General features: G+C 43.5%; 1 protein-coding gene across 2 annotated transcripts; it reads right to left on the reverse strand.

The window, feature by feature from the left end:
- Positions 1–839: 839 nt before the first annotated feature.
- A1CF (APOBEC1 complementation factor) lies at positions 840–22,025 on the reverse strand. Of its 2 annotated transcripts, none has more exons than XM_072870303.1 (11): positions 21,927–22,025; positions 18,165–18,299; positions 17,847–17,977; positions 16,131–16,369; positions 12,996–13,160; positions 9,423–9,520; positions 8,279–8,549; positions 6,568–6,752; positions 4,119–4,255; positions 3,345–3,478; positions 840–991 (listed from the first exon to the last, which is right to left on the reverse strand). In XM_072870303.1, the coding sequence occupies exons 1-11, from the start codon at positions 22,023–22,025 to the stop codon at positions 840–842; spliced, it is 1,746 nt and encodes a 581-aa protein (XP_072726404.1). The 2 variants fall into 2 exon arrangements, with proteins under 2 accessions (XP_072726404.1, XP_072726403.1); XM_072870302.1 differs by having other exon boundaries at positions 6,568–6,776.
- Positions 22,026–22,697: the final 672 nt, after the last annotated feature.

Consider the following 22,697-nt stretch of genomic DNA (forward strand, 5'->3'; position numbering starts at 1 on the left):
AGGTAGAAAAAAATATGCCATTATTTGCTGTTTTGTGACTTGTAGGTATGGCTCGGAAGTAGCAAAGTAAGAGGGAAAACTCTGCTGAATGCTTGCCTCCTGCTTTAAAAATCAATTAGCGTTCAAGAACATGCAAACTAGCCTGTTAGGCTGGGCAGACACTTTTATGATGTCTTTTTTCCTTGGCTGTGCCAGAGTAAATTTAAAAGAGGCCCGAGATGCCTGAACACATCCCCACAGTGCTGGTGGCACAGGATGCTTGGAGGCAGTAAGAGGCAAATTGGAGACCTCTGCATGGCCAAAGGGTAGCCTTTCATTTTACTGGCTGCTCTGCCTGGCCTGAGAAATTTTGGGGTGAATGGAGAACTCCTGATGCATGGAGGGGCTTGCTGGAGACACCCCATCCTTCCCCTGTCCCATGTCACAATGTCCACAGGACCAACTCTTTTCAGCACAGGTTGTTGCTTGTAAGCACACACACAATGGTGTGTGTGTTTATATACACACACAATGGGGGGGGTGTGTATATATATATATACACACACACACACATATATATACATACGTATATACACACCCCTGAGAACCACTTATTTTCTGGGCTGAGATTTTGCTTTCTAGTGTGAAAATCTGATTTTGAGCAATTTTTTTTTTTATTTCTCCTTTTGCCCCCCCAATATCCTGTTATGAAACTGAAGAACTACAAGAATGAAACTTCGACTAAAATCTAACTTTAGGCAACAGATTAGTTTAAAATCACGAGGGTGTAAGAATTACCAGACTGAGATTTTTTTTTTCCTGCCTGTGCTCGATTTAAGGGAACTCGATTAAAGACAGGATTAAAATGCTCCGTAGCCATCACTGCGTGCAGCGACTGCGAAGGCAGGGTAGGCTTCATAGGCTGCGTATGTCGCTAAATCTTGTCCCATAGTTACTGCTTGTTTGAGCTGAGCGGCTGTGACGGTCGCAGCTGTGTTAGCGATGGTATATCCTGCAGGAGAAAGGAGGGAAAAAATGCAGATTAATGAAAAGACATTCAAAACTCACCATCACCGGATAGTTTTGATGCGAAGACTTTGCTGTCGATGGGAATGACGGAAGGAGCAATGAGTTTGTTAATGGGAATAATCTAATTAAATTAAATAGGTCATTTCTGGCATGTGTTTTCTCTACGTTAAAGGTAATTAAAAAAAGCTGGAAAATTAATGCATTTTCTCACCTATTATTTGTTAAACATGCTGCTTGAAAAATGCCCCTCTCTGTTGAATATTTTTCCTTAGGCTTCGATTATTTCTGATCTAAGAGGGTGTTAATGGTGCCCTGTACACGTCCTCCCATGCATGACATGAGGAGGGCAAGAAAATGAAGTAATATAGGGGAAATCTGGACAGGTTTCATAGAGAAAATATGGCTCTGATACCCTTCACAGTCGAAATACATGCAGTTCAGGACAGCCACGTTAGAGAGGAGGGAAACTCCATCTATGCAATATCAGGGAGAAAATATTTAGTAAACTGGATGTTTTTTCCCATCAGTTTTTAATGGAAAATGTGGTTTCAACACTTCAAAATTTTCCATGGGAAAATGTTAGCTTTGCTGATTTAAAATGAATCACTGGGAAAACAAACATTTGGGGCTGGTTTGTCTGAAAGCAGGGTATAGCAGCTTGTCGACCAGACCACAATATTTTGGTGTGAAAGAATCAAGAATTAAGACAAAGCCCAAATCTGGGAAGAGCAGCTGGGGTACCCATTGGCTCTGCTGCCAAACTACATCTCTCAGGGTCCAAAATCTCTGACCAACCAGCAATGGGATCAGCTCTGGCAATGGGATCAACTCAAGGTCAGTCAGAGCCGAGGTCTTCTCAGTGTGGGGAATGGAGATGTTGGGCAACACTGAGAGCGCATTGCCTCATTGAAGGTGTTACCTTAGGGGAAAACATGAGAAATTCACTATAATTTGAGTATTGTGGCCATTCAAAGTACCTTCTTTGCATCAGCAAAGCGAGGTGCAACATTTTGACTAGGATTGAGAAATCTGTCATTTAAAGCATATCTATCTGCCACCATCATAAGAGAAATGAGCTGCTACCTGGGCATGGCCTGAGCTGAGCTGGGCTTCAACAAGCCCTGAACAAGGACCAGTGTGTGTTGCAAGCAGAAACTTTAATATATGTCAATTTGTTGAGTTTCCAAGACAACTAAATAAGGGTGGATAAAAGAAAAAGGAGAGATTATAATTAAGAATTAAGTGGAGACTGGATTCAATAAAGAGCCCATTTGGTTTCCACGCTGCGGAAGCCTGAACAAACCCAGACAAATTGACTTTTCTGTGGCTTTTGTGGACTCCAGTGGCAGGAAGCCGGATAGATTTTTTTTTTTTTTTAATCTATCCTTGAGACACTCCAAACAACTCACTAGTACTGACTAATGCATTCCTCGTGCAGTTTGGCATGCGTTGCTCCCACTACATCAGAATAACCGTCATGCTGGAGAACACAGTAAATGTAATGCCTGCGAGCTGGATTCCTGCTCCCAGCCTGTGTTTTCCATGACTTCCCAAGCTGTTTTGGGCAGTTGCAAGACCTGTTGAGTATGAATTTCCCAAACTGGAAAAAACCCCCTTCCAGTGGGGGTGTAAGAGCTGGGATCAGATCCTAACTTTCAGGGTTATGTCATTTCTTTGGCGGATGAAATCAAAAGTGTTGGTTCAAAGCTAGGGGTGCTGGGGAAGGATGGATGGACCGTGAATCAATCAACTATGCATCATTGCAGTGAGGAAGATCTACGTTGTGCTGGGTGGCATTGGCCAGACTGTAGCCAGCAGGTCCAGGGAGGGGACTCATCCCAGATGTGGCACTGGGGACACCAATTCTGGATCCTGCATGCTATCTGGGGCTCCCAGTTGAAGGGAGGCATTCACAAACTGGAAGGAGTGGAGGGGAGATGTGTACCTGGGATGGCACCCTGAGTGGTGGGGGATCCCCATCCTTGGACACTGCCCCAACTCGCCTGGACACAGCCCCAGGCAACCTGCTGTATCTGCGGCACTGACCCTTGCTGGGAGCAGGGTCGGACCAGAGACCCCCCACCCCAGTGTCTCCAGCCCGAGTTGCTCTATGGTATGCACATGTAATTTGGGTAGTACTGATATAGAGATAGATTACTTTATAGGCAATAAAGATGTCATACACATAAGTAACATGAGTCAAGGTAGAGGTATGTGGGGGAGCACAGCCAGGTCTGGCCTCAGTGGCCAAAACCAGGTTCATTCTTGACATCCGCAAGGAAGCAGCAGGAAAAATAATATTCCAGGAGACCTTTGCTGTACAGACCTTCCCATACCTGGAAAAGCTGGTGCTGCAGGAGGCACCTCTGCTCCCTCCGTGGGAATGCCCAGCGTCTGAAGGGTGTATTCTGCTGCGTAGGTTTTGGCTTCATCGATATAGGCACTGAGCTTGGGTGGTGTGAAGGGATGTCTGTGAGTACAGCAAAATGTTAGCTTGGTTTTTTCTCTAGGACTTTCCTGCAAGATGTTTTGATCCACTCATAGATGGCATCATCCCACATATCAAATGGAAACATTATTTTACTGTGCTGATGTATTAACAAAAGTACTCTCCTTGTAGTAGTCCTGTTTCTTTGCTGAGTTTATGGGCCCTGGGTCTCATTTTGCACACAACATCCTTGCAGAGCATGTTGTGCGTTTTCAGTCCAAAAGAAAGCCTGCTGCAGCTGGGTTTTTCTTTGAAATACATAGCAAAAAATGTTTTAGGTCAGAAATGTTTAGAATCATATTTGGAGCTGAATTCTCAGCATGTTCCTTCAAGCTGCTTTCTTTTTCCCACAAGAGCTATCATATGCTTTATTTTTGTACTAAAAAGCACCCTTTTGCCTGATTATTTCTGCCTTTCTCTAGTCTTTGCACCACAAGAGAGAGAGCACCAAGCATGGCAGACATCACTATCAGTCTATTTTAGTTTGTGGATGTTTCTCCCTAGTACATTAAAAAAAAAAGGAAATAGAGACCTGTGCAATTGTATTTTAAGGAGAGATGCTAGATAAAATACCATTAAAAAAAAAATCCTAAAACCCAGAAAACCTCAAATAGTTACATACATCGTGGGGTTCTGGCTGGCAAGGGCAGGGATAGTGATTTTGTATAGGAAGAGCTGTCTCTGGTCTTGGCCAATTGCAGAGTGGAGTTGGTAAACAGGCTGTCCCCAGTTGTTTTTCTGGCAGATTTCTTCTAAAATCTAGAAGGGAGAAAAGGGATTTTTGCTCAGGTTAATTGCTGCACAGTAGCCTTCTCGCCCAGCTCTGGCCCTGGCACTGGTCAGCTTCCTTCCCTCCAAAGGGTTTTCAGAGGTGTCGTGGCAGCTTCCTCAAGGCTTAGCAAAAAAAAAGTAAAATAAATGGCAGACAGGATACTACATTCAACTTGAAGTATAAGATTCATCTAAATGTTTTATACTTTAAAAATACATTTAATTCCTGAAGTTAATTATTACCCTGTTAAATTGGACATCTTTGTCCTTTTGCTGATTAGCTGTTTTATTCTGTTATCGGTGTGGTTTCCTTTGAATTGTCCCCAGAAACTCTATCTATGCACTTCTCTTTAACAGTGCTAAAACACTAAGGTTGCATTCATCTTCACTGCTCTGTTGCCTCCCTGGCTTAGTGGGTTACAGTGCATGAAAAGCCCAAATAGTCTTCTTTTTTTTAAAAAAAGAAAAAAGAAAAAAGAAAAAAGGCTGTGTTTCCATCCAATTAATTATACAGGCTTCAATAGGCGATTTCTGCTTCTAGTTTGAAAGACCAATGCTGAACCATGTTGCCCCCAGCCTTAGCACAGCTTATTCCATGGTAATTAGGAATTGCTGTCCGGAAATGCTCTTGCTTTGTCTTTGTATTTCTTTTTTTTAACTCACTGGGTATGTGCTGTCCCAAATGGGTTTGAACACAGCATGGTGTTCCCATGTCTCCCTGAGAACGGTGCTCGGACCAGTTATTTTTTTCAAGTCGCTCCACCAAACCTGACTCAGCTGAGAAGATGTTGGGTCTTGGGGCTTTGCGACGTTGGCCATGCTGCCAGCTGGGTTGGACCAGAGACCCCCGTGTGCCTCCACCTTGCGTCTTTCTGTGGTCTACCTTATTTAAAATTTACACTTAATTTTATTTAAAATTAAAAAGTAAAATTTAAATGTCAGTGCTGCTTTTAATTTTGTAATCATAGCTCCAACTGAAGTTTAGCACTTTGTAGTGTAAATAAACTAGTTAATTACATTTCTTGACTATGACAACACTTGTTCCCTGCTATCCCAACACCTTTATATGAGTGTGTGTTTTATAATGTTACATCAACATTTAAATCTTCAATAAGGCAGATGTACTTATTAACACCAAGCATCCTGGTTAGGCAGCAGGAATGAAATCCATCATTCAAAGATGCTGTTGAAATGGTCTCATTGCAGCAGATGGGAGAGGCTGACCAAGTTGACAGGTATTAATGAGGCTGTCCTATTAATGACACTGTCATGAAGCAAGCTGTAGCTGTTTAAGACCTGCTGTTGTGAAATAGTAGCAGTGAGGGGACTAGGCAGCTCAGCTGCTGGGAAAATGTGCCCCAAAAAGCTAGTGTTGCAAGTGCCTGGTGCTGTTACTGCACTATTTGAAATACACACAATGGGGGTTTGGCATGCATGGGAAGAGGAAAAAATGAATTTCACCTGCCCTAAGGCAGTGCAGCACCACTCAGGCTATTTCACCCCTCTTATATGCTGATAAAATAGAGTAAGGGGACTGTGAAATTTTGTAGGGGGGGAAAAAAATCACTTTCCAGTTTTCTAGGGGAGAAAAGGATGTTTTCATAGACTTTGGCAAACCGGCTGCTGTGGCAATTGAAGTGTTAATAGGCAAAGATGTGCTTCAAAATTCAGGGTGAAGTTAGTTTCTCATGTTGCTTTGGATGATGGAAGGGGAAAGGAGTTGCTGTAAGAGCTGGACCTTCAAAAACTCAGGGAATTTGTTCTGGGTTTGTTCTCCTCAGTCCTCATCTGGATCCCAGTCCTGCATGCACAACCACATCAAAAGCCTCCTTGAGAAACCAGAGTTTCTGCACTGGGCTGGGTTGTGCAGGCAGTCAACACCTCTTTCCCCATAAATGATTTAAAAACGTACATTATATTTCTACATATGCACATTCATTCCTTGTTGAAGCCCCAAGCAATGCATCCTGGTTATCAAACCCATTTGGGGTGAGAATTTCTTCATCCTCGGTGCTTTTATGGAACAACAGCCATAGCTGGATTTCACCTTACACCCATGGGTGTTTATGAATACTCTCCTCCGAGGGAGAGCAGACACCGTTCTCCAGCGAGGCGGGTGGGTATTGCAAGATGCAGCTAGTGGTATTTTTTTTTTAAATGTCTTTTGAGGTGGAAGAATGGATTTAGTTATCAGTCCCCAGTGCAGATTCAAGCAGGGGCCCATTTTCCCAAAAGTGTTTTGGGCAAAGACAGCCTCTGGCTGGGATAGGCTGGGCTGACTCTCTTTTTTGAGCACATACCTGAGGAGCGAGTTTGATCCCTTGGGGCTTTAGTGTGATGTGGTTCATCGGCGTGAGCTCCATTCCTGGCAAGAGGTCGTAGAGTTTATCCTCTCCCCTCTTTTCTCCTTTGAGCTGGTATCCGCGCCCCAGGCCCGTGTACGCCAGGTAGCCGCGACCTCCCAGTCCTCTAACTCCCGCAGCCCCTACAGGTACATTCATGTAAATTTCTAGGAATGTAAGAAGGCATTAAACTGAATCAAATCGCCGGAAAAATTACCCTGATTCTTGCTGAAATGGAAAAGTTAGCCCCATTTGCCAGGTTTGGGAAGAAGACAGGCAGGAGCCCCCCATAGCCTGTTGCTGGGATAGCCCAGGCTTGGCATTGACACCCTTTCTTTTTGGGCTTGTATGCTTGGATGGGTGAGGTTTTGGGGGAAGCCCTGCTTCTTTCTGACCCAGTTTCCATCTTGTCTGGTCAGTTTTGACTTTGTGACACCTTTCTAACTGGATTTGTAGTTGAAAGGCAGAGAGGGGACAGCTGGTATCATTTGCTACCCACCAGTGTAATTTCACTTTCTTGAAGAATTCAGTTTATACAATGCCTTGCTTATATGAACCAAAATCCTTTTTTTTTCCCCATTATGCTTCTGATTTTGCTTGGGGAGCCCTACTTGGGAGTCTTGGGGAGACTGCAAGGAAAGAGAGGGCTGGTGGGTTATCACATCTGCACCTTCCCAATGCAACCTTCAGAGAAGCTGGTCTCACCTGTGCGGGCAAAAACATGGGGGGCAGCAGGGGAAATTCCTGCTCCCCTGTCCTCTTCCTTGGGAAGGGGGAAAAACTAGCTGGTGTGGTCCTTGCCAGCCCTACTGGGGTGCCATGCAGGGCCCCAGCCTGCCGTGGGGCCTGGTCATGGACACAAGGTGATTGCCACAGGCGTCATCTTTGGAAGGAAGATCAAATGGGCAGATTTATTTATTTTTTTGCTAGCCCCCAAGCTTACTTCTGCACTTACCAAATGATGGCTGCAAAGATATTTAATAGGGGGGTATGTGAGGGTGGGAATTTGATTTGGTCCCAGGTGTGGTCACCCAGGATCAAAGGCAGAGCCTCAGCGCCTTTCAGAAATACTCTCTGTTTTCACAGACTGCTTATTATTAGGTTAATGATCCCCCAGAAAAGGAGTCCATCTCCCAGAGAACACAATTAATGGCTTTCTTGATTTCAGTGCTGGTTCCCCACCCTGCATCAGGGAAATGTGGCCTCCCTGGAAAATGCCATGGCTTTGGGTCAGAAAACACCAAGACTGGTAAAACTTTCCCTGTGACCTTCAAAGTAAAGAGGAAACACAGTGGAGAGCTGTGCTGGTGGCTGGTTGAGGGAGTTGGCTATGAAAAGGGGAAAGGAAAATGGTTTTATTTGGCCTTCCCAGGTGGGGCAAAACCAGGAGGATTCATGGTTTCTTTACGCTGGACTTAGAGCAATCTGGAAGCTGTTTCAGGCTTGCTCTGGGAAAATGGTTATTTTTTTCATGCCCTACTTAGTCTGCTGGAAGATTGCTACACCTTTGGGAAGGACAGAGCCTAAAACCTGTGGTTTTCATCCCTCTCTGAAAGGGGTCCAGCATCCAGGGCAAAGCCAATGCACTCAACACGAGTCTAGGAAGCAGCCACCCAAGCCCCAAAGGAGTTATTTTGATAAAGCTGAGTATTGGAGTGATGGGAGTTACCTCGGATGGATGGGGGCCGGATGATGCTCCTGTTGCTGAGCCCCTTGGTGGTGGGGAAGTGAAGGTTGGGGATAGCTGCATAGGCTTGGGGTGCATAGAAAACCGGGGCGCCCAGGTAGGTGGTGGCGGGGTCATACACGTGTCCGAAGGCATAGGTGTATTCTCCTTGCAGCGTGGTACCTCTGCCACCTGTGCCCCGGGTGTATCTGACGTAGCTGTCTTTGTCGACGGGTTTGGCTAACGTCACCTCGATTGGGGACCCATCCAGCACCTTCACACCAGGGTGGTGGGGAGAGAGCACAGGAGAAGCACAAGCACAAGTCTCCAAACAGGAGGCAGTTTCCCCACATTGTTTGCTAATGGGATGGGAAGATGGAGAAAACCACCCAAAGAAGCCAAAATCTCCCTCCCACGGGTGGAAGAAGGCACTGGCTGGGTGAAAGCTTAACGTGTTGAGAGCACCCAGCCCTGACCCCTGCCAGGAGAGGCTTCTTAACCAAATTAGCACAGTTGTGAAGTCTTCAAAAGGCTTCACTTCCCTGCAAAGTAGCATGTAAGTCAGTGAGATTATATGTGCTCCTATGGAGAATAGCAGTAGCACTAAAAATAGGAGTGGGGTTAACACCTCTTTGGGAACAGCTCTTGTATTACAGTGCCGTGAATTACATGCAGCGCAAGAAGTACTAAATACAGCAACCTCCTTGCAAATCCGCATCTGAATTTGCAGCAGATGTTTTGGGTTGACCTTGTTTGTCCTGGTTTGCCATTCACACGCTGCCCTGCGAGTGTTTTTGTTGGCAGATGTGGAACAAGGCTGTGAGCGTGAGCCAAGGGAACACTAACCCCTCATTTGCTAGTCCTTGTTTTGGCTTTGCTCTGCTTTTTTTTTTCTGAGGGGTGAACTACAATCTGAGCTGGGCAAACATTTAGCACGAATGCAAGGAGCAAGAAGCTAAAATGAACAGTTTGTGTACATCAGGGTTGCTGAAAAATGAATTCAGGAGTATAAAAGCAGCCTGCAAAGATAAAATAAGGCTATCATCTTCAGGATGTTTTTGTAGCTAATAAACCAGGCAGCTTTGTTTCAGCTGCATATAATGTACTGCATATAAGCCCCACGAATTAGCATTTACAGCAGCTTTACCTTCCCATTCAAGGCTTTCATAGCTTCAACTGCATCTTCTCTTTTATTAAAGTGCACGAAGGCATAATCTCTAATTTTCTTTACTCTCTCTACTGCACCTGAAGAAAACATTGGAATATTAGTTGGAAATGGGTATTAGTTGGAAAATACAGATCTGAAAGAGCGACTGTGTTGGGTTATGAGCCCTTGGAGAGCAAAGGCTGACCAATGGTAAAAGAGCAAGAGGACAGTGTCTTCTTACCTCTTAGGATGTATATACCATGGGAAAATAAATATAAAAGCTGTAGTATTTCAAGAAAAACTAGAAATACTTGAGATCAGACACCAGTAAGTTTGCCATTACACGGGAGTGGTTTTCTCCTGTCCAAAATGTTCTGTTGAATGCTACCTTTGGTCTTGTGTCTCCCTTCTGTTACAGACCACCGAGACCTGGATGGCTGAGCAAGACATGCAACAGTCCAGGATTTGGTGAGCTACAGTTAATGTCACCATGTGGTTGCCATCTCCGTGGTTTTGTACATGCATCGTACATGCTACTCAGGGGCAACTTCAGGAAAGCTGATGCTTCTGCTGTAAAACAAGGAGGCTCTTCTCTTAACCATCAACTCAGGACATTCAGCAAGAACAAACACTACGTCCTGTCTGGGACAGAGCAGCCCCAAGCATGGGGAATGGCTGGGACCAACGGGGCAGCAGGTTTGGCCCTAAGAAACAGCCTTTCCCATGCAAGTGGAGCATCCCTGGGATGGGGCCCCAGGTCATGGGGGATCCCCATCCCCAGGGATGCCCAAATTCACCCAGACACAGTCCCAATCAGCCTGCTGCAGCTGTGGTGTTGGCCCTGCTGGGAGCGAGGTTGGGCTGGAGACCCCCACCCTGGTGCCTCCAGCCTGAATCTTTCTATACCTCTATGATTACCCACAAAAATTCAAATGTAAATGGCTTCTTGTTCTTCTCTTCTATGTTCATACTCTACAGCTTTCCCTTGTCAGCGGCTCTGCTGCTGGGAACTTCTTGGCAGTGAGATACTCAGCACTATTAAGTTTGTCTCCAAAATAACCACACCCGTCTTATTCCCCACAGTCAAAAGCTTTAGACATCTACCTTTTCTTCTCTAATTGTTCATCTTCCCCACTCCTGTGGGTTGGGAAGCTCATCATCAACCAGCCAGCCACCCGGACTGTAACACCCCCAAAGATCCTTTGGAAATACGTCTAAGGGATGCTGAATGACTCTTCTGTTGGCTTCTTACCCTTTAAAGCTGAACAGGTGCGCAGGGAAATGTCATACTGCTGCAAAAAGCCCTTACTTAAATAACTGCAGGAGAAAATATATTTCTTTGGAGTTCAGGGAGAGTTATTAGGAGCTTCAGTGGGCTAAATGAAGCCTGTCCCAGCCTATAACCTGAGCAGTCTGCACATCTTCAAAATGACACGGGAGTGGTAAGTAGCACTTTGTGTCCTTCTGGGATCAGAGGGTGATTTTCTAAGCCTGAAGTTATGGGAGTTATATGCTGATGCCTTGTTTACAAGTCAAGGCTTTAATGAACTCTCTGTTCATTTTGAAAATACCCCTTCTGCCTCCTTGAGAGTGCTCTGTGTTACAGATCCTCACTCAAGCCAAAAATCTTGCTCTTCCCTGCTTCTGCCTCTGCTTGGGGCAGAGCAATGTGATACCCACCCTCAGGTCATCTCCATGGAGAGACCATCCGTGTGATGTTACGGGGGGAATATTGTCCCCTTTGGTACATTTGGAGAGCACAACCTTCCTGCTGGAAACTTTGCCAGGGATGACGATCTTTGCCAAAATCTCTAGGTAGCAAGGGCAGGGCTTTTCAGTGAGACAAGTGATGCAGATCTCTATAGAAGTCATCTGGCACTGAATTTGGCACAGATTTAAGGGGTGATACTTGCACTGTATTACAACTTGAGATGCATAAGCAGCATTCCTGGTAGTGTCTATGGAGCCCATAGCGATGTGGTAATTGCTCTGTCAGGGGACCTTTGGATCATAACTCCTTCGGTTAGGATCATTTTTTGTTAGATGACTTGTTATTGTCCAAACAGCTTCTTAATGCCCTGGATCAAATGTATACTTCAGGCAAGCACTACTGAAATGTGGCACAAAGAATAAGGCAGATAACCAAGGGGGGAAAGTGAATAATTTCAGATCCTTGCTGACTTTTTTGAATTGTAATCTCACTATGACTTAAACTGCATTTGCTCTCCCCAAAGCTCAGGTTTTGCTGCTGTGATGCACATTTTGAAAGCATGGCACAGCTTTAAAAAAGGCATTCCTGATTTTCTCCACAATAAATAAAGCTGTCCATTTAAAAAAATAAAAAGAATTTCCAGCATGAGAAGTAAAATGACAAAGTGAAAATTAAAGATGATACAGATCTTCCGTTGTTGTATTAGAAAACTTGCCTTAGGAGCAAAGCAGAAGACTGTTACCAAAGTGTCAAAGGGACATAAATGTGTTTCTGGGGAGTGTGAGCAGTTCAACGTTCAGGAGCAAAACTGGGTAAATAAAAGGAGGAAACAGTTAAGAGAGTGGGATGATACGTATGTAACTCAGGGGTAAAATGGGATCTCTAACAGCTTGATGGTGACGAAAAGTATTAGCCAGAAACATTAGAAGGACAGAAAAGACTCATAAGGCAACCTCGTAAAGACCTTTGCATCGCAGCCTAGTACAGAAAAAGAAATGTATAGAGCAGAAAGGAAAAGTTAGTGAAGGAAAAATGAAGCTCTGTAGTGTATTTTAAAAAATTAATAGAAGGAAGTTAATAGGAACAAGATGAAAGGCAATTTCACATTGCTAAGCATAAGTTACTAATGCCTAATGGGCTGTGTGGCTTGGAGAGTTGCAGAAATGGGTTATTTTTACTTTGTTGCTTTTGGGTGGAATTTCCTAAAGCTGGAGCAACTCAGAAGTAAAATCTCCTTTGAAATAAATTTTTATTCCCAACAAATCTACTTGCTTTTTGAAAACTCTCACCCTAAGTGCATGTAATATATGCCATGAAGGAATACTCTCGTATTCTGCATTAAATGATAAGCACTGATTATTCACAAATTTACAGAAGAATGTGGGGGGTTTTGTATTAAAATCATAGATTTCAGAATTTAGATGGATTAGATAAAAAACATTTGTATTAAATCACTCTATTTCTATCATCATCCCTTGCCATAGAAGAAGAATGCTGAAATCACCCAGCTGTTTCACTAACTCTCTCTTTTTAAGAAAGACCGAAATGGTTCAAAAATAATTTTTATGACACAGGCATCCCCATGTAGAATTTTGGATCTCTTCCAGTTGCCAATCACCCTAAAAAGGTTCACTACTAGTGGTGTTAGCTGGAAATTAAGCAGCCCTTAATGGGATAACGTGATGTGCATATTGGGTGGGAGCCTTCAGCCTAATGACAATTTTTGTGGCATTACACATGAACATTTTACAGTGGAAAACCAGTTATTTTTATCTCTTCCTTTGGCATTTTATGAATGGAGAAATATTTCCATTTGCAGTAGCAGTACTTATTTAGGAGCTACCGTGTCAATGGGTTCCTACCTGGTTTGATGTTGTTGAACTCCTTTTCTATGGTCTCTTCAGTGGTTGAGAGCATGAGGTTCCTCACGTAGAGAATTTTTACCGACGACATGGTGTCTTCATCCACCTCCACTTCTGGTTCTGCCCAGTCAACAGCGATAGGGTGTCCCCACAACTGGATCCTTCCTTTAAAGGAATTGGCATGGTCAGTGTCAGACAGGCTTTGGTTCCTCTCACTTCTGCTCAGAGACAATTTAGCGTGCAGTATGAACAGCAGAATAGGCCAATTCTACAAACGGGACTGAAATAAGCTTTCTAGCTCAAAGCACGGCTGCTTCGTTAACTCATTTCCAAAAGCAGATGGTCACACCTTGAGTGTGCTCCCCCTAATACCTTATATGCCTGCAGAAATGCAGCATCCAGAATTAAAGAAGTGAAAACATGGCATGATTCACTAATGTCCATGTTCCCTGGAGTGCTCTCTAAAGGGAAATATTTTAATGAACTTATAACAATCCCTCTTGGCTGCAAAAGTTTCATTCCCTAGATAACAGGAAAGGGATCCAGAAGTCCTAGCTGGATGAAATGAAATAGTGAAAGCAAGGATGTCTCTCTGTGCAAGTCTTTCAAATCGCATGGTCCCTGCTGGGTGAAGTTGCAGCAGAAGTAGTAGAAAGGAGGGACACAAAAAGTAACGAAGCATAAAACAGGGTGTGGGTTTGGAGGAGAAGCCCATGGGCTCTGTACACACTGGATTGAGCTGCTGAGGGGAAGAGAATAAAAAGAGTGAATAAAGAGGTAGTTAAAGGCGATGTCCCTTCTGCACATCTTGCAGTGAGATCTTCCTCCCTTTTCTCTTCAGGAGTGGTTGAAATCTGGCCACCCACTAATATCCAGAGCCCCAGATTTCATGTGTTCTATCTGTGGCCCACTTCTTCTCTGGAAAGTTTGATCTGCCCAGCAGCTAGTTCTTTGGATGTACAGTAGGGACCATTTTCTGTCTTAGCAGAAAGTGCTAGATAGTCCTTCTAAATGATTAAATAAAATGTCTGCCTCTTCTACAGATGTCCCCCAAAGAGTAAGTGGGTCTTTCTGTGTTTTTTCTTTCTTTCTCTCTGATCTTTATGACATGAAGATTGGGTCCTCCGAGGCCTTAATTATGCTAAAACCTGGAAGAAACCCAAGGATGCCTATGTCAGTAGAGGGAAAATGAGAATCCTGCAAAACATTTTTGGAGAGATCTAAAAAAAGGCATCCTATCTTGCATGTCCTCTTGGATAACCCATTTAAGATGGGACGGGAGCTCCAAAATAGAGAAAATTACAGGGCAAGGGTAGAATCTGGAGACCTGTTTTTCTATATTGGATGTGAAAATTAACAAACTAAATGGAAAGAAGCTGCTCCCTGCTAGGAAGGCTCATGAATGAGTCAGGATTTGTGGAGCAACGTTGGGCTGGTGTTCAGCTTTCAGCACTGCCCAGTCTGACTTGGGCTGTTAGTGACCAGAAATAGAGAGGTGGCTGCTAATGGCAGCCCGCTGAAATGAAAGGCCGTATGCCCCTTTCTGAATTGCCATTTTCTGTTCAATAGTGGAAATAATGACCTGGTTGACTTGCAGCAAGGAGCTAAGCTTGGTGCCTGCACTAGCTTCTTGTTAAAACCCAGTCTTCCTCCACCCTCTTGTTTAACCAGAAGACAGGACAAAGTTTTCATAAAAAGCATATTCCTTTTTGAGCATTTCTGTCTCTTCTACAAAGCTCCCTCAAAGAGCAGTGAGGTTCAGAGTAAAGGAAGCATCTTGATAATCATATTCGATCTCACGTTTCATCTGATGCATCAGCTGGAGACTCATTCAGTTCTGGCTTGAAACTTTTTTCAAGTTCCTCCTGTATGTTTGCAACATCAGAAGACTCTGGCTCCTGCTCAGGCCTTTGAAGTTCCCCAAACTGTTTACCAAGATGTCCCTAAATTGGAAATCACTAGAGCATTGCACATGTCTGTTCAGGGCTATGTGCTTGTTCCATCTGTCTCACTGTCTTTGCTCAGGATTTCAAGTGCTCTTCTCCCTGAAGGCTGCCACCAGCAGCTGTGGCAGTGCTTGCTCTTCCCTTCGTTCTCGATATAGAAACCATGGAAAAGTTGTGCTGAAGCACAGACCAGCTGAATATGCTCCCACAATCAGGGACATGCTAAACTGATCCAGAAAATGCAGAATAAAAGGAAAAATAGTCAGCGTGAGATATCCCAAAATAGCTAAGCATATTCAGTGCTTGAAATCATGCTTATTTTTTTACAATAAGAAAAAAGGATTTAAATTACTCAGGATGTTTCATGTGCTGTCATATAGAAAGAGTGAAAGAAGGCTGGCGGGTTATGAACAAGTCTCAAAACAGAAGGTTTATTGGATTCTTTCACCAGCAAGTGAGCTGGGTTTGACAAATCAGTGCAGGAGCTGCCAAGCATAAGAAAGCATGAGCAAATTGGTGAAATCACTGCAAATGCACTTAATGTTAAGTGACTCCTTCATCTAACACCTGCCAAACCTCTCTCTGCTTCACAATGGTCTTTGAAGTCCCCCAGCGCTAAATTGCATAGTCTTATTCTTTATATTGTTTAAATCCCAAAGCAATTCTTCATTTGAAGTTTTCTTCCCACATGGAAAATACCCATTTTCAGGAACATCATCAGTACAGTCTCAAGACTGAATATGTTCTTAGATGCTTTCCTGAGTGATTCTCTCCAAGAGGCCATAATTGAGGCTGTATTTTATATATAACCCAAGATAACCACAGGATAATACACATCCTACAACAGAGCTGCATGGATACACACAGCTAAATCCATCTAGCTGTATTTTTAATAAATTCAAGCTCCTAAGTTAAAAGCATGGATAATGAGCATGGTGCTACATCAGGATCTGTAGTGAATTGCCTACCCTGCACCCCAGAGCCAGGGTGACTCCATCAGCCAGCCATGGTGTATTGGGGTCCCTCCTTGCTCTGAGTGTCTCTAGCAGTCAAGAGGAGAAAACCCAGCAGCGTTCGCTTCCTTGGGTACCAGGGTCCTCTGGAGACTTCGGTCTCACCACAGTGCAACGTGTACATAGGTGACCCCTGAGAGGACGCTATCGCTACCAACCTCACTGTCTGTACTAACCTGGGAGCAATTTTCTCCTGGCCATAGCTGCTGCCCGATGGCTTTCATATTCCACAAAAGCAAAACCCCGGTTTTTGGTTTTATCAGCTGCACTAGGGTAGACAATGACATCCACAACTCCGTCCGTGACTTTCTTCATCTCTGCTAAAATTTCCTCCCTCTTCTTCGTTTTGGGGATCCCTCCCACAAATAGGCGGCAGTTGTCCACACTGGCACAGACTCCGAGGAGACGCCCATTCCTGAGTATAAACAACATTGCTGGTTTGTCAGGAGTCAGGATCAGTTCTCAAAGAGAGGAAAAAATTAAAATAAACCCCCCCTCTTGTCCCAAAACACAAGGTCAAACACAAGGCCTCCTGCTCCTGTGGCATATGTTGCTTGGGATATTCAAGCGGTCTTGCTCAATGCAAAAGCTAATGTGAAGGCTGCCACTCTGCTAAATTTGACATCGAAGTAAGGCAGCACAGTTGCAATGAAGGATTTGAGATCAGGGAGAAACCAAAGCCAAATTTTGCTTTTGCTTCCTGGGATTCTCCCTTTTGCTATTTGCAAAAATGGCTGCTACCAGGCAACTGTACCTACCATCCATGGTCACAGCAGTGAGTCCTGTGTTGCCACCAGTATAAGCCAGGATTCGTTGTGTTCACTGGTGGCTTATAGCTTCCCAGTCACCATTGGGCCTCACGACTGAGGTTTTGGGGAAAGAAAATCCCTTGTCATGGGGAGATATAATTTGGGGGCTTACTGATGCCAATTGTTGTGCAGACCCCAAAGTAAAAATTTCGTTACATGCACTTTGCTCACCTCTTCATGGTCCAAGTAACTCTTGCAGGCCTTGAGAAGTTAAAAACTTCTTTAGAGGAGTCTTTGGAACAAGGGAAATAAGCAGAGGAGGAGGAGGTGGATGAAGCCTGATCTTTAAGACCTTCCAACCTTTGATACAAATCACATTTCCAAGCCCTCCCTGTGTGCCTTGTGACCTGCTCATCCTTAGGGTTGCTAGTAAAGCAATTCACAACCCATCTTTTTTTATTAAAAACAAAAATGAAAGCCATAAAACTGCCAGAATTGTTTATCTCTAAATGCTTCTAAGCAAAGGCATCTACTCATCCCACTTTGAACTGGAAAAAAGACATTAAGTGTGGTTGAAATCAAAACAAAACATATTGATGGGCCCATATGTTGTTGATTTCTATGTGTTTTGGTCCCAATTTTTAGTCATAAACATGAGGGCTTTTCCTGTTCCTATCTATTAGGAAAAGTCACTGTTTTGCCAATTAGTTTCCAACCTGTTTCACCATTTTTTGCAATTGCTCTGTCTCCCAGAACATATCTGCAGTATAGGTCATGAGAGAAACTGTGAATAGGAATAAATCAACAAAAAACAGCCTAGAGGGGAACATGAAATAAACAGCAATGGTTAGGTGAAAGTTAATTTAATCCAAAGCAAAATATTTTTTCCAATGTTCTGGTAGACTTTTTTTTTGTAAGGAAGAAATTTCCTGCAAAAGATTTTGTCTCTGATGAGTCCTACATACTGCCCTTGTACAATGGGATAAACCAATGACTGCACAGGGAGACAAGAGGTGATTTCCCCTTAAAGCTTAGGTATCTAAATAACCTTCCTCTGGGCTGCAAGGAAAAATATGCTTTACATAACAAAATAGATTAATATATCTGATTTAGAGTTGATGTGAAGGTATTTGCCATGCTTACCTAATTTCATAATTATTGAGTTGCTTTATTGCATTCTTCGCCTCCTGTTTATTCGAGAAGGTCACAAAGGCGTAGCCCCTGTTATTGCCATTAAAGTCCATCATCATTCTCATTTCGTAGATTTTGCCAATCTGCAAATAAAAAGAAAAAGGTTTGTCAACAAGGTGGGAGGTGTTTAAATAAACTGGGTGCTTCCTTGACTATATCATGTCAGAGCTCCACCAGTAGTCTGGGCCAAATCGTCTCCAGTTCAACCTTGAAATGAAGTTTTGATCATCACTAACCTCTGCAAAACAGCTACCCGCCATAAAGTCTTACTTTTTCACACAGTGGTATAAGTTCATCTTCAAAGAGGTCTCGGGGCAGTTTCCCAATAAAGATCTCACACCCCCTCTCCGGTGGGGGGCCATCCCAGCCGGGTGGTGGGCCTCCATATTTCCTCTGCCCATTTTCCTGCCATGGAGAAAAATAGAAGAATGGTTCAGATATAGATTTTAAATGTGGATGTAACCAAACCCTTCCCAGAGAATGACACTTTAGACACGTTCCATTACCAGTGGGTTGGAGGCAGACGCCTTCCTTCCCTTCAAGGGGCAACTCTTTACAGGCTCATCAGAGGTAACGTAATGTGCATTGGCCGTCTCACTGTCATATCTGTACTGAAAGGCTTTGATAACCCAGTTAGTATGCTCGTGATGTACTGGAGAAGGGTCAGGTTTGTATTAGCTGAGTTGTGCTAAGGAACATGCATCAGTGTATGATCTGCAACTCAAGTGCTACTTCAGATGTCCAACATGGAGACAGTCAAATACCTCCTTGGAAAATGTAGGTCTTCTTGGCTATGGGAGGTGAATATGTGGACTGTGTGTTAGTTGTGGACTGCATAATATAACACTTGCAAAATTTATAACTTGTCATGATTCTTCATCCAATCATAAACATTTATTAGCAATTAGATTGCCTCTTATTTTAGTAACTGATGGAGAGCTTCCTACTCTACAGACCAAAGAAAAGATACTGGAAAGATCATGTTTGAAAGCAGAAGGACTTTCCAAAAGCAGAAGACATCTGGAGCTCAGAAAGTGCTAACATAGTCGGAAAACGGGATAAAATTTGGAGAGAGACATGGGCAGAGTGAAAGGGGCCAGCCAGGGAACCCGAGGCATCATTGGCAGTAGGGCTCAATGCCCTTGAAAAAAGATGTTTGTGCCAGTAGTTGGGCTTAGCAAAGAGGTAGCAATGCTTGGTACAAGGCGTGGTGAGGACCTGGGTCCGGAGATGAGCATGGAGAAATGGTGCACCCCCATGCCCACCCTTTCCTGCACCCAGGAGCAGTGAAGCCCTTTCTCTAACTGTGCCAGGCATTTCAGAGGGAGCCCAGCAGGGGAGGAGGTTCTGAGCAGAGGAGAAGACAGAAGCAGCCCCACAGGGGCGACAGAGGAGGGCCATCAATGGTGGGAGGCCATGTGAGGGGTAAAAGATGATGCCTGCCTACTGAAGAGTTTCTTTAGGCAAGGAGCAAGTCTTGGCCCCAAATAATATTCAAAGATGTGAAGACCAGCCAGTATTTCCTCTTTTTGCTACGATTTTGATAGGTGAGTGTGTCTCTGTTCTCTTCTGTTATTTTTAATCATCTTTCCTGTATTTCTTTTTTTCCTTCTTTCCTTCATTCTCATGCTTTCTTCCTCTTCCTTCCTTCCTTTCTTTCTTTCTTTCTCTCTTTCTCTCTTTCTCTCTTTCTCTTTTTCTCTCTTTCTTTCTCCATCCCTCTCTTTCTCTCTTTTCTTTCTTTCTTTCTTTCTTTCTTTCTTTCTTTCTTTCTTTCTTTCTTTCTTTCTTTCTTTCTTTCTTTCTTTCTTTCTTTCTTTCTTTCTTTCTTTCTTTCTTTCTTTCTTTCTTTCTTTCTTTCTTTCTTTCTTTCTTTCTTTCTTTCTTTCTTTCTTTCTTTCTTTCTTTCTTTCTTTCTTTCTTTCTTTCTTTCTTTCTTTCTTTCTTTCTTTCTTTCTTTCTTTCTTTTTCTTTCCTTCCTTCCTTCCTTCCTTCCTTCCTTCCTTCCTTCCTTCCTTCCTTCCTTCCTTCCTTCCTTCCTTCCTTCTGCCTCCTTCCTTTACTGTCCTTCCCTCTCCCTCTCCTGTCCTGCAGCAATGCCCTGCTCCCAGAGGAGCTGGGACTCTGGTCATTTTTCTACTTTTGGCTCCCTGATCATTTCTGTAGTCATTTCCCACTCTGGGATTATTCCAGGCAAGTGAATGCCTGTATGTCTGACTTAAGAGGAAGGCCTAAAGCACGTAAGCAAACAGGGATCTTTGCAGGAAATAAGAATATACCATGAGCTCTTTCAGTTTTCCTGAGCCTATAACATTATCCTGAATTATCCATGCTCATTTCCTGTTTTGCAAATGTTTTCAGCATAGTAATGGAGTCACGGGGACATTTGAATTTATGAATGAATTCTTATAGCAAATCTAACAGGAAGGCCATGATGTTTCAGGCTATTTTTCTGCTCCCAGTTTGGCTGAACTGAGCACATTGGTGGTGTGGGATTTTTCTGTCTCTCAAGCCATTTGTTAGGTGAAGACAAAAAGTGATGGTTGTGTTTTGTGTTGTTGCGGTCATCTGCGATCTTCACTGGCGTGTCAGCTGGAGGAATGCTGAGCTCATGAATAATGGTCTGAAAATGGTCAGAGGAGTCTTACCGTCCCACTTTAGGCCAAGTGAGAGACAATCAAACAGTTCTTTTTTTTTCATTTTGTCAATGTCTGTAGGAGCTGGTGTGCGAGGAGGCAAAGCAAGAAATAAAGACTTCCCTCAATCTGCAGTGGCTTCATTTGTGGCTTGAAGGCAGCGTCTCAACAAATTCATCTTGACAATGTGTCTGGAGGGAAGGAGGACTTCATCATCCACTTCACAAAGTTGAGTGACCCTGGCATGCATTTGAGGAAGAAGGTGTTTGGCTGCATGAATAGATAGGTTGGAAGAAAAGCCCAAAGAGACATGGAAAAGGAAATTAGGAGGGGGAAAAAAAAAAAGCTAAAATAGTAAGCTTGGAATGGAAAAGATAGGGAGAAAGAAGATGTTGGGGGGGGGTGTGGGTGCCGGGGGTTGAAATCTGTGGTTTAGGCACGAGCTATAGCCAGATGTGACAGTATGAAAAACTGAAGACCAGGATAAAGCGAGCTACAGTCAATATAAGACATAGAGAAGTTATTTATCTTCTGGGTCAGATACAGCAGAAAGCCTCCTCAAGGGCAACAAACCCAGTTGCTGGCCTGGTCCTGGGGCGCACACAGGATTAAGGGCTATAGGAAAATGCTTTTTCCCCAGGACTCTCAGTTTTTGCTTTGGGCTGTTGTGCCCTCCAGTTCTATGCAAAGCAAGGCAAAGTTGAAGGCAGCCACCTGCATAAAATTCAGTGTTTTCAGTTACTTCTTCCAGTATGCAAGGTCAGTCATATTAGTGCCCAATGCTTTTGAAAAATTAGCTTGTTTTGGTCCTGCTAACTGAGAAAGACTTCTTCAGATGGCTTTTGAAGGACATGCCCAGTCTCCACCTGTCCTAACCAGAGGATCTTTGCACTTGGAGACCTTGAAGATTAAACCAGGAGCAAACCTTTAGTGTTTGGGCAGGTGAGGCACCTGCTTCACATGCACTTGTATGCGTGCAAGGATCTGTACAAAAGGCAGATCTGGTGATGATGTCTTGGACTTCCTATGGCCAACTCTGGACCTACGCTCTTCTGAAACTTTGTTTAGTGGGTTTTCTTTGCTATGCTATCACTGCAGCCATGGCTTTGAGACAGCAATCCCAACCTTTCCCAACATTTAGCAGTGCTCAGGGTTTTTTTTCCACGCTTACTATAATTTGGCATCAGGCAAAGAATTCCTGGAGGAATAAGATCCTGCTTCATAGAAGACAGCATCTATTACATGTGCAGCACGTATGTTAGAGAACAAGAGAGAAGAAGAATGAGCAAGGAGTGCTTCATGCATACAGATTTGCTGCTCAAGCCCTTGATGCAATGCATTGCTTCAAGATGAAGCCAGACACTGCGCACAAAAGGACATGACTGTGAGTTCCTACCTGGATCAAATTATATCCTGTTCGCTGAATTAACGCACGGAGGGCAGCTTCTTTCTGTGTGCCGGTCAATCCATCCCCGGATTTGTGATTTGATTCCATTGTGAGTGATTATCAGCAAAAAATCAGGTTAATTAGGGGTGCTCACTGCAATCAAATTTAAGATAAATTAAATAAATTAATATGGCTAGGAGGAGAAAGTCCACTCTCCTGAGAAAGTTAACAGGATCATTCTTCCTAAATCAGTTATTTTGAGATAAAAACAAAACAAAACACCACAGACCATGGAAAAAGCAAAAATATCCCCCTCATTGCATGAAAACAAATAGCATTTAAACCCACAGTCAGATTTTAGACAGCACTCCAATGAGATGCAGAGGGGTATTGTAACATATCAGTGCACATGTCTTAGGAGGGAAACACATATAAGATGCCTAATCCTGCGCTGAGTACACGACGATGAGTCCTTCATGCCATAGCATCCAGTTGATGCTGGGAAAGGAACCTTCTACAAGCCATGTCTGGCACTTTATGAGAAACAAGACCTAGGTCCAGATTTGGCCTATTTTTAAAAATCAAGAACATGGGAGAACTTCAGTTCTGTATCTAGGTTTAGGGCTGGAACAAACTTGGGTTCAGATGTTTCGATTCAGAGCTGGAATTTTAGGTCATATCTAATTAAAGATTTTTTTAAAAAAGTTTTGTTTTTGGGTTGAAAACACCCTAAAGCTGAAATCTGAATCTTGATAAGGTTACACACTGGCAAAGAGGCAT

Source organism: Ciconia boyciana, chromosome 8 (genome assembly GCF_034638445.1).
Source record: "Ciconia boyciana chromosome 8, ASM3463844v1, whole genome shotgun sequence".
Taxonomy (NCBI): domain Eukaryota; kingdom Metazoa; phylum Chordata; class Aves; order Ciconiiformes; family Ciconiidae; genus Ciconia; species Ciconia boyciana.